This window comes from Myotis myotis, unplaced genomic scaffold (assembly GCF_014108235.1).
Source record: "Myotis myotis isolate mMyoMyo1 unplaced genomic scaffold, mMyoMyo1.p scaffold_m19_p_7, whole genome shotgun sequence".
In the NCBI taxonomy this organism is placed as follows: Eukaryota; Metazoa; Chordata; class Mammalia; order Chiroptera; family Vespertilionidae; genus Myotis; species Myotis myotis.
Window position 1 is genome coordinate 66,335,543 of NW_023416379.1, and position 12,336 is coordinate 66,347,878.

Sequence of the window (12,336 nt, forward strand, 5' to 3'; positions counted from 1 at the left end):
TATAGTATATGAAGACTGAGCATCTTTTACTCTATTCCCTCAGTTCTCGTTCTCGTTCTCTCTCTCTCTCTCTCTCTCTCTCTCTCTCTCTCTCTCTCTCTCTCTCTCTCTCTCTCTCTCTCTCTCTCTCCTCTCTCTCATCTATTATTTAGTGAACTCCTAATTCGTCACTCATTGACCAGATGACCTGAAAGATGAGTTTTGAGTGACGTGCAGAGCAAGAAAAAGCTTTCCATCTGTCCAGGCTGCTGTGAAAGGAGTCCTGCCAATTGGCCCCTTACATTATAACAGTTCCAATTTGTTGGGAGCATTTGTGGCAGATCAGGAGGCTTCATGTAACCCGTGGAAGTCTTTTTAAATTTTTACTTATTTTATTTTAGAAAGGGAGAGAGAGAAACATAGATGGCAGAGAGAAACATCATCCATGGGCTGCCTCCTGCATGCTCCCTATTGGGGGTGGAGCCCGCAACCGGGAGAGGGGGAGTGTATGTGTGTGTGTGTGGGGGGGGGGGCGGGGGGGGGGGAAGATGTGTCCAGACCAGGAATGGAACCAGCGACCTCTTGGTGCATGGGTCGGCGCTCAACCACTGAACCACACTGGCCAAGCTGGAAGTCTTTACAGAATTACAGTGGAAGTCTCCAGAATTTGTCTGACCACGTGACATCAGGTGGCTATGCAATCTGAGTTTCTCATCATGAACTGGGCGTTATCTGGTCCTTTTAGATAAGTTTTTTTACGGAGAGGAAGTGGTGTATACAGAACAGGACCAGAGCGCCCCCTCCCCAAACAAACAAACCACAGCCAATTTTCATTAGCATACTTTTGACCCTGAGCTCATATCTACAGCTTAACAAGGAGTTTCCCTGTGTGAGAAAAAAATTCAAAGCTGGATTACATACGGCTTTGCTCAATGTACTGACCCAGCTGGCAAGGGACTGGCTTTGGCTTTTAAAGACCCATTTGTGAGAGACCCTTAGAAACAGCAGTGAGAAAGAAAAAAAAAAATCCTCCTAGAGGGCAGAACATTCTCTTATACACTTTGCCTGGATGGAGCTATAACATTTCCTGGGCACTGAGTTAGTCGAGTGGTAAGGGACTGGGAAGAGGCTTTGGAATACTTCTGTGGAATCGGACCTCTCATAATGGCCCCAAAGCATAAGAATGTTTTGGTCTGATTGCTCAAAAAAGGCTCTCAATCGCACTGTACGTGCGCGCCCGCACGTGGTATTTTGTGGATGAGCCACACTCAAGGGGCTAAAGAGCTGCATGTGGCTCGTGAGCCACAGTTTGCCTACCACTGCCCTAATTGCTCTCCCCTGCCAGCCTGATCATCCCTAACCACCTCTGCCTTGGCCCTGCCACCATAGCTTTGTCTGCAAGGACGTCTGGTCTGATTGGCATCTTACCCTTTTATTACTATAGACAATCCCCAACTGCCCTCCCCTGCCGGCCTCATCATCCCTGTCTTCCCCTCCTGGCCTCATGGCCCCCAAATGCCCTCCCCTGCTGGCCTCATGGCCCCTAACCGCCTCTGCCTCGGCCCCCACCATTGTGGCTTCCTCTGGAAGAAAGTCAGACCAGGAGTCGGAAGATATCCCATCTCCTGGTCTAATTAGCATATTACCCTTTTATTAGTATAGATACTGGTGGCAGTGGTCATTAGGTTACAATTTTGTCTATAGATTGAAAACTATTGAGACAAGATTATAGAACCAGAGGAGAAATGGACATCACTGAAATCCTGGACTTAAAAATGGCAGAGGGATAATAGTATTATGTTAGGAGGAAGCATTTTAAATGTGTAAATATGGGAAGAATGGTATATGTAGATGCTAGAAAGACAAAGAGATGGAATGGACTATAGTAGACATGTGACAAGTGTTTATATTTGGTGCTGAGTCATCAAGTGCATTTCATCTGTTTGGTAAACCTTGGTAGGAGAAATGTCCCATCTTCTGTGGAAGCTGAGGCCAGATATACTTGCTGTCTTTGATGTCTAAGCCTGGTCAGTTGGACATTCCCACTAGACTTTGAATCTGGAATGAGTGATACGTATCAGCAGTGCCTGGAACCCAGTTTTCAGAGGCATCAATGCCATCAAAAATATAAAAAACTTCCAGCTCTTTTTGAGGTTGGAACATGGCTCTGATTTTGCTCATCTACTAGTACAGCCGTGGGCAAACTACGGCCCGCGGGCCGGATCCAGCCCGTTTGAAATGAATAAAACTAAAAAAAAAAAAAAAAAAGACCGTACACTTTTATGTAATGATGTTTACTTTGAATTTATATTAGTTCACACAAACACTCCATCCATGCTTTTGTTCCGGCCCTCCGGTCCAGTTTAAGAACCCATTGTGGCCCTTGAGTCAAAAAGTTTGTCCACCCCTGTACTAGTACCTTCCTTTATTTTCTACTGTTTACCAGGGCTGGTTCTCCAGCCTTTCCATCAATTCTGAGAGCTGCCTAATATTCTTCCACTGAAAAAATTTTCTTCTTAAAAGTTTACCATATTTTTTGTTGCTCCAACCAAGAATTCATATTGGTATAGCCTATATAATAAAAGCCTAATATGCTAAGTGTCCGGTTGTCTGTTCAACCAATCCAAGTGTAATATGCTAATGATATGCTAAGGCTGCTCAACCGCTTGCTATGACATGAACTGACCACCAGGGGAAGATAGTCGACCGGTTGACCAGTCACTATGACATGTACTGACCATCAGGGGGCAGACTCTCTGACCGGTAGATTGCTGCTGGGGTCCGGCAGATCGGGACTGAGCAAGATGGGCCAGACAAGCCCTGGATCCCTCCCACAGTCCCTCCCCAGCCCCGATCATGCACCGATGGGGTTCCTTGGCCTAGCCTGCACCCTCTTGCAATCTGGGACCCCTCGGGGAATATCAGAGAGCCGGTTTTGGCCTCACAGTGGAACGACCGGTTGCTATGACACGCACTGACCACCAGGGGGCAGACACTCAATGCAGGAGCTGCCCCCTGGTGGTCAGTGAGCTCCCACAGGGGTAGTGCTGCTCAGCCAGAAGCTGGGCTCACAGCTGGTGAGCACAGTGGCAGTGGCAGGAGCTACTCCCGCCCCTGTGGCAGCACTAAGGATGTCCAACTGACAGCTTAGGCCTGCTCCTAGACTGCGAGAGGGCGCAGGCCGGGCTGAGGGACCCCCGAGTGCATGGATTTCGTGCACCAGGCCTCTAGTGTTTTAATATGCTTGAATCTCTAAGAGTCAATCGTTCTGTTTCAGATAATCATTCCCCACCCCACCCCTGCAATCTGAATTTGGAGATGAATAGCACATGATAGTTTCCCTGGTGAACCAGAAGTAAAGCTTGTTAGATTTTTGAACCATGATCATTGATAGGCTTTTAAAACTGTATTAAAACAACCAATAACCAATCAACCAACTATGATTATAAGAGCAATTTACCCTTAAATATAATTATATGATTATGAGTAAGAAGAATCCTTTGATTATCCTGGAAGAGATTATTCAAACTTAGAAATAAGCATGGCATTTCAAATTCAGGGTCAAGGTATGCGAAGATGAAAAATGTGTGTGGCAAAAATACATAGTAGATAATGCATGTATTTACATTTTCCAGTTACAATGCACTTGGTATATTATTGCTTAGTCATTTCATTGAATTTTCAAGTACTTTTTTATAAAGCAAAGATTTATGGAGAGCAATCAATGAAATACCATATAACTACTTAATATATGCAAAAGATGTAAATTATAAAAATACTTTACAAAAGCTATAAGTTATATAATCATGCTGGTCGATAATTAATATATTCAATTAGCAAGTGTTTTAGCTGTTCCTCTAGTCATTTGTTCATTTATTAACACCAGAGGCAGTAACACAATGCTAAAAATAAACATGCATCAATTTTATAATACATACTTACAAAAACCTTATGTTTAATCACAACTGGTGAATAATGCAAGCAGACCTTCTATCCACCTTAGTGCACTATGATTTTCGCAAGTAAAACAATAAAGGAAAATAGAGAATTTAATGCTATTCAGCACCTTTAGTACAGTCAAAAAAGACTTATCATCTCCATATATCAAAAACATTTGCATCTGTATCACCAAACATGTAAAGTTAATTATTTTGTTCCATTTTTAACATGAATTATTTTATTTACATTACTCTGTAGTTCAACAAAATTTAACAATATTTAAAAATTATCTAAATTCATAAAAGTATTTCATAAATTTCAACATTTAATTATTATGTACAGGAAGTCCATGAAAAAAAGTTAAAAGAAATGTAGTCAGAAAGTTCAAGCAACATTACCAAATTTAACAAAATTCCAACTAAATCAAGGCAGAGGGCAATCAAACATTCAAAAATCGCTAGATGTTGCTAACATGAACATGAAAAGTTCCAGTAATAAAAGTCAATGTGAGAAACAATGTTGAAATCACCAGTAGAAATATATTTTAATAGGCATGACATATGTTTTAATAGCAATAGTAATGAATTTTTGTAGAAAACTTTTATAACATTGTCATATATGAACTACCTCATTTGGCGGGGCTGAAGAGTTGATTTCAAAAAAATATATCTTAGCAGCCATAATTTTATTTCCAGTTAAAACATAGTAAAATGTTAAAAGTAAAATTTGTAATTAACTAAATATACCCAATACTAGAAAATTTAAAATCCCATGCTATTCTAGCAATCATGGCCTCTAGTATAATGTGTCTGATACATGGATTGTGGAAAGCCAATAATAAACAATCAGACATACATATGGGCTTAAAGTTTCACTGAAATACTTATGTAGCAAAATATATTAAAAAGTAATAGAAAAGTAAAAAGATAAAATTAAAAAAATATTGCACAGCCATATTACCTATAAAGTAAAGTTGATGTTTAAAAAGCTCTAAATATGGATGATATAAATTATCTTCCATATAAAAAGGTATAAATATTTCTTAGAACTTATCAGCATCTATAGTTTAAATATAATACATCATTTGAATCATTGTTGAATGAGGTAATTGTTAAGTCTCTTAACAATGTTTTATACTACTGGAAATATTTGAGGGCAGCAACCAGAAAGAATTTCTCTAAAAATATTTCTGAATCAAGAACAGCTATATGTGCAGCTCTCCCAATAAGTGAGTCAGCTGTATTGGGCAATGCATTGATGACATTATATCGAACCAAATTACAGTCTTTGCTTTGCAGAATTGGGCGAAGCAAATTGTGGATCATTTCTGAATAGATCTGTCCTATGGAAAAAAAGAAAAAGTAAAATTAGTTCACATGATTAACTCAAAAAAATTCTATGCCAACTTTAAAAGACTATATATATATATATATATATATATATATATATATATATGTGTGTGTGTGTGTGTGTGTGTGTGTGTGTATATATGTATAATTTATTGATTTCAGAGAGGAAGGGAGAGGGAGAGAGAGAGATAGAAACATAAATGATGAGAGAGAGTCACCGATTGGCTGCCTCCTGCATGCCCCCCTGGGGATCGAACCCACAACTGCTCACTGGGAATGGAACCGTGACCTCCTGGTTCTCAGGTCAAACACTGAGCCACACAGGCCGGGCTCTATGCCTAGTTTAATATAATTTATAAAATTTAGTTACTTTACTTCCATTTAAAGTAGAAAAAGTTGTCTGTGCTATGTGTCACATATATATTTTTTGCTTAATCCCTTCACCTTTTTCCACCCAGCCCCCCAACCTTCCTCCCCTGACAGCTGTCAGTCTGTTCTATGTATTTATATTTCTGTTTCTATTGTTCGTTAAATTATTTTTTATTAGATTGTCTACTTTAAACCTGTATGGTTTTATGAATCAATGTCACCTCAATTGATTCAATAAAAAAGGTAGGAAATGTTATTTTAAAAGGTTTTATTTTCCTTTAACTATCATTTTTGGGACAGTTTTAGGGAAAACATGCATCCATTATTTAGCCAAGTAAAAATAACAAATTTATTATACATTATTCTTATCAATTTGATATTTTTAATTCAAAGCAATGAATATAACAGAGCAAATAGTTTTCTTCAACATTAAGTCACCTATGATTCATTAAATCATTATGAAAAGGTAGCCATGCTGAGACATTTTGATAAGGCAAAATTTAAAACTTTAGTCTACAGCAAGTTTCCACAGCAGTTGACATTTCCCCACATATTTCCACAATACAAGGATGGGCAAAAGTAGGTTAATAATAATAAATAATACAATAATTAATGAATAAATAATACAAGAATTAAGGAATAAATAATACAAAAATAAACTTTTGTGTACTCATAACTGCAAACCTACTTTTGCCCATCCCTGTATTTTGAGAAGAATGCCAAATTCCTATTGTCAGAAGAACAATGTGATTTTGGCTCAAAGATCAAAGGGGATCCTTTTTTTGCTCCGAAGGTTTATTTAATGCTTGGTTCTGCTTTTAATTCTAAAGTTATGCTTCTCTCTTCCTCTTTTTGGTTAATTCTTATAATGGATTTATTGAGGTCATGCTAAGCATAAAAGATCAAAGTTAGATATGCATACACATAAAAACACAAACTATAAGGGGGTAAAACAGTGTTTAATGCTTATGCATTACTAAATTACTAATAGATGAGTGCTAACACATATCCATGGAACCTATAAAGTTTAGAAAGGCAGGTAGTACATTTTGGAGGAGAGGCAGATGAGGAATGAAGAGAAGGCAATCGTATATAGAAGTACAATTAGAGAAAGGAGAGAGAAGTATTTTAAAGGAAGATTAATATCACACAGATTCCCAGACAACCTCTTCTCTGAGTTTTCATTGCTAGTTGGACTTCTGGTTCCATGCTATTTAAAAAATATTCTTACATAGGAAGAAATCCAAATCTCTATTAGATTTTCCCAGTCCCCCAGTGGCAAAACAAAGTACATTTATCTAGTTTTAGTGACCCATCTGAAGGTTAAACCTCTTCTAAATTTTCCCCAAAAGTGGACTCTTGCTAAGACAGAAGTAAAAATACATACACACACACACATGTTATTCTGATGTCACAAAATGCTAAAAAATATCTGTTAAATGAGTAGAGTGCTTACTATGTGCCAGCACTATGCTAGGCAAGTCTAATACCAATGTATCTAAGAGAGCCTCTGCCTAAAGAAGCTGTTCACTGTCACAATGTGGGAAAAGCAAAGGTTTAAGAATTTGTTTAAAATTAGCCTTATTATAAAAAAGGAACAGAGGCAACCAAGTTCTTATCCTAAGCCTATAATTAACCACCAGTGACTTTGGATATGTCACTTAGCATCTCTGGGCCTCAGTAACAAAATGAGCAAACAGGACCCAAGTCTCCTTCTGGCTCCAAATAGCTATGATTTCTTTTGTTATGAGGCCCGGTCCATGAAATTCATGCACAGGGGTGGGAGGTGGGGGTGGGGGTAGAGGAGTGGGTGGGTGGGTACCCTCAGCCCAGCCTTCACCCTCCTCAATCAGGGATATCCCTTTCACAATCCCGGACCGCTGGCTCCTAACTGCTCACCTTCCTGCCTGTCTGATGGCCCCTAACTGACTCCCCTGCCAGCCTGATCACACCTAACCACCTCTGCCTGTTGGCCTGATCGCCCACAACTGCCCCCCCCCCCCACTGCTGCCGGCCTAGTGGACCCTAACTGCCCCCCCCCGAGGCCTGTTCACCCCTTACTGCCCCCCCGCCAGCCTGTTCATCCCCAACTGCCCCCCTTCTGGCCTGGTTGCCCCTCATGGCCCGCCTGCAAGCCTGGTCACCCCCAAATGCTCCCCCTGCTGACCTGGTCACCCCTCACTGTCCCCCGTGCCGGCCTGGTGCCACCAAATGCCCCCCCTTGCTGGCCTGGTCATCCCACACAGGCCGCTGTTTGGTTGTTTGGTCGCCTCTCACTGCCCGCCCCGCTGGCCTGGTTGCCCCATGCAGCCTGTTGTTCAGTCGTTTGGTCGTCCCTCACTGCCCCCCCACCGGCCTGGTCACTCCACGCAGCCTGCTGTTCAGTCATTTGGTCGTCCCTCACTAACCCCCCTGCCGGCCTGGTCACTCCACGCAGCCTGCTGTTCAGTCATTTGGTCATCCCTCACCAATCCTCCTGCCGGCCTGGTTGCCCCACGCGGCCTGCTGTTTAGTCGTTTGGTCATCCCTCACCAATCCTCCTGCCGGCCTGGTTGCCCCACGCGGTCTGCTGTTCAGTCGTTTGGTCGTCCCTCACTAACCCCCCTGCCGGCCTGGTTGCCCCACGCGGTCTGCTGTTCAGTCGTTTGGTCGTCCCTCACTAACCCCCCTGCCGGCCTGGTTGCCCCACGCGGCCTGCTGTTCAGTCGTTTGGTCGTCCCTCACTAACCCTCCTGCCGGCCTGGTTGCCCCACGCGGTCTGCTGTTCAGTCGTTTGGTCGTCCCTCACTAACCCTCCTGCCGGCCTGGTTGCCCCACGCGGCCTGCTGTTTAGTCGTTTGGCCATCCCTCACCAATCCTCCTGCCGGCCTGGTTGCCCCACGCGGCCTGCTGTTCAGTCGTTTGGTCGCCCCTCACTAACCCTCCTGCCGGCCTGGTTGCCCCACGCGGCCTGCTGTTTAGTCGTTTGGTCGTCCCTCACCAATCCTCCTGCCGGCCTGGTTGCCCCACGCGGCCTGCTGTTTAGTCGTTTGGTTGTCCCTCACTGCCCACCCCGCTGGCCTGGTTGCCCCACGCAGTCTGCTGTTCAGTCGTTTGGTCATCCCTCACCAATCCTCCTGCCGGCCTGGTTGCCCCACGCGGCCTGCTGTTTAGTCGTTTGGTCGCCCCTCACCAATCCTCCTGCCGGCCTGGTTGCCCCACGCGGCCTGCTGTTTAGTCGTTTGGTTGTCCCTCACTGCCCACCCCGCTGGACTGGTTGCCCCACGCAGTCTGCTGTTCAGTCGTTTGGTCATCCCTCACCAATCCTCCTGCCGGCCTGGTTGCCCCACGCGGCCTGCTGTTTAGTCGTTTGGTCGTCCCTCACCAATCCTCCTGCCGGCCTGGTTGCCCCACGCGGTCTGCTGTTCAGTCGTTTGGTCGTCCCTCACCAATCCTCCTGCCGGCCTGGTTGCCCCACGCGGCCTGCTATTCAGTCGTTTGGTCGCCCCTCACTAACCCTCCTGCCGGCCTGGTTGCCCCACGCAGTCTGCTGTTCAGTCGTTTGGTCATCCCTCACCAATCCTCCTGCCGGCCTGGTTGCCCCACGCGGCCTGCTTTTCAGTCGTTTGGTCGCCCCTCACCAATCCTCCTGCCGGCCTGGTTGCCCACGCGGCCTGCTGTTTAGTCGTTTGGTTATCCCTCACCAATCCTCCTGCCGGCCTGGTTGCCCCACGTGGCCTGCTGTTTAGTCGTTTGGTTGTCCCTCACTGCCCACCCCGCTGGCCTGGTCGCCCCACGCAGCCTGCTGTTTGGTTGTTACTGTGAGGGCATCCTGACCAATTTGCATATTACCCTTTTATTAGTATAGATAGCAGAATAAATAAGTACATTCTTCCTCAGTCACTATCAATAAAGTGGTGCAACTTCCTGTTGCCATCTGAGGTACAAAAGGGAGTGAGGTACAGACAAACATGTAGTATGACCATTACCCCAATCATCAGTTCCAATAATCTGGAGGAAATCAAAGTACAAATTATTTATGAGGCAGCAAAATGGAGAAGCATTTGTAATTATATGAAAGAGCTAGTTCATAAGAACAACTACTGTTTCACTGGTAAAAACAACTGATGTGGTAGGAGCAAAGAAAGGAAGAAAAATGGAGGAAGGATAGATGTTAATATCAGTGGGTGGATAAAGAAGTAAAAGGAAAGAGAAGGATGAGACAAAGAAGAAAGTGACTACAAGAAAAGTTTGGGAAAACTCAAGTATAGCAATAACTCTTCAAAATACTTCTAATGTACTTTGTTACCTGACTGTTTGTCCTTTAAAGCTGTTTTACACATTTCAATGCGGGCAGAGTGATAAGGAACATAGCGATCCTGTAGAGATCCCACTAGCACAACATTTTTGAAATAATGAAGCCCTGTGAAAAGAAAATACTAATTATAATGCAATGATTAACCAGATTTAGAACAACTTATTATTTTAAAAGTCTAGTTTTTATTTTTTTAAATGTCTGTATTGATTTTAGAACTAGGAAGAAAGAGGGATAAAGATAGAAACACCGATGAGAGAGACACATGGATGGCTGCCTCCTGCAAGCCCCCTACTGGGGATTGAGCCAGCAACCCTAGCATGTACCCTGACCGGGAATCAAACTGGTAATATATTGCTTCATGGGTCAAGTCTCAACCACTAAGCCACAACAGCTGGGCTAGTAGTATATTAAGTGACCAAAAAAATTTATTTCCTCAGTAGAATTGTTTATGGTTTTTAAAATACCTACTGAATTTTTTCTTCAAATTTCTATATATATTACCTACAACCCTCTTCCCAAGCGTCATTGTAGGTAGTTTATGTGCTCATATGAGACGTGTTTGCACTGATTGAAAGCAAGGATTGTGGTGTGGTGGTATATTTTACGACATTCTTACTTTTCAAAGGATATTCCTCAATATTTAGGAATATTTCCCAAGAAACTTATATTCTTCCTTTACAAACAAGAGAGTCCAACTTCCATATGAACACTTTTCTATAAATGGCCTGTCCTGCTCCCACACTACAAGAAAAAGATATTTCTCCAATCTATTTCAGATCTTATCATGATGTATAGCTCTGGGGCACACATCTTCCATAATTTGAACTAAAATAATCTTTATATTTTTATGATGACATAATTACAGTAAATATATACAATTGGATATGCTAGAAAACATATCCTTTGCAACTATTTCAAATGATAAAAAATGTTTTTAGATGTCACCCTAAAATTATGTAAGGGGGTATACATTTTTGCAAAAAATTTTTAGTGGTTAAATAAGCCAAACATGTGAAAACAACTGTCCTACTATATATCATCTTCACTTTCAAGCTGGTTTTGATACTGCACTTTTTTGAATCTAAGTATGATGCTATTACTGAAATTTTATCCCAAGTTGCATGAAACCAGTCATATAACACAATTAGCTTTTTCATTTATCCAAAAGGTATGTATTTGTGTACTCCATAAAGGGCTACCATATTGCACAATTTTAGGGGCACAATTCATACCACACTCTGCATAAATAACACCACTTGGAGCTGTGCATTCCACAGCCTATGGCAGCCTTGCTTAATAACGTTCATTTTTATTCTTTCCTATTTTTCCTTAAACTGCCAGCATCTTCTATCCCCTCTTCACTCTTACCTTATGACCTTGCTCTCTATTTCACTGAGAATATGATAGAAAAGAACTTCCACATACTCCCACCTTAACAGAAACCCACTTACCATACCTGTACTTTCATGTTCTGCCTTCACTCTTGCTCCTTCTGATGAACTGTCCATGCTCCCACCTCAGGCCAGCCCTTATACTTGTATGCTAGTATCCCTTCTGTTTATTTAAGGCTGTGGCTCTAGTAGCTTTCCCATCCCCCTCTTACATTAGTTTTCTCTTCTGTACAATCATTCTTATCAGTAGCAAAACACTATAATCTCTTCCATTAAAAAAAAAATCAATCAACCTGTCTTTGGATTTTATACTCCTTTACAATTACCCCTCATCCCCAATTTCTTGGTACATCTTTATTTATATAGTTATATCATAAAAATAATGGGCATTACATTTAAAAATTACATTAAATGTTTTTCAAAATAATAGCTTTTTGCAGAGAATCTGATATACTTCTTTGTTAAAAAATATATTTTTATTGATTTCAGAGAGGAAGGGAGAGGGAGAGAGAGAGAGAAACATCAATGATGAGAGAGAATCACTGCTCAGCTGCCACTTGCACACCCTGCACTGGGGATCGAGCCCATAACCGGGGCATGTGCCCCGACCGGGAATCAAACCGTGACCTCCTGGTTCATAGGTTGACGCTCAAGCACTGAGCCATGCAGGCTGATAATACTTCTATAGAGAAATGATACTCAGGTTGAGAATCACTGCTTTAGACTGACATCCTTGAGGGAAGTGTCTATATCTCCCCAAGTTCAGGCAGTTCAGTGGAAGGAAAGTAAAATCAATAATGATTAGATAAGGACATTTCCTTTTTTAAAAAATTGATTTTTAGAGAGAGAGGAAGGGAGAGGGAGAGAGAGAAACATTGGATCAGCTGCCTCCTGCACACCCCCTACTGGAGATCGATCCCGTAACTCATGAAGTGCCCTGACTGGGAATCAAACCTGCGACCTCTCAGTGCATGGGACCAACTCAGCCACATTGACTGGGCTAGCTGAGGGG

General features: G+C 42.4%; 1 protein-coding gene across 32 annotated transcripts in view; it reads right to left on the reverse strand.

The window, feature by feature from the left end:
• Window positions 1–4,010: 4,010 nt before the first annotated feature.
• FAM135A (family with sequence similarity 135 member A) overlaps window positions 4,011–12,336 on the reverse strand; it is a 106,643-nt gene continuing 98,317 nt past the window's right edge. For 22 of the 32 annotated variants that reach the window (XM_036318336.1, XM_036318331.1, XM_036318329.1 and 19 more), the window contains 2 exons: window positions 9,925–10,038; window positions 4,011–5,260 (listed from right to left, as the gene is read on the reverse strand). In XM_036318336.1, the coding sequence (XP_036174229.1) occupies window positions 5,055–5,260; window positions 9,925–10,038 (320 nt within the window). In that variant the 3' untranslated portion in view covers window positions 4,011–5,054. The remainder of the gene's footprint in view (window positions 5,261–9,924; window positions 10,039–12,336) is intronic. The other 10 variants (XM_036318324.1, XM_036318325.1, XM_036318346.1 and 7 more) reach the window with 4 other exon arrangements.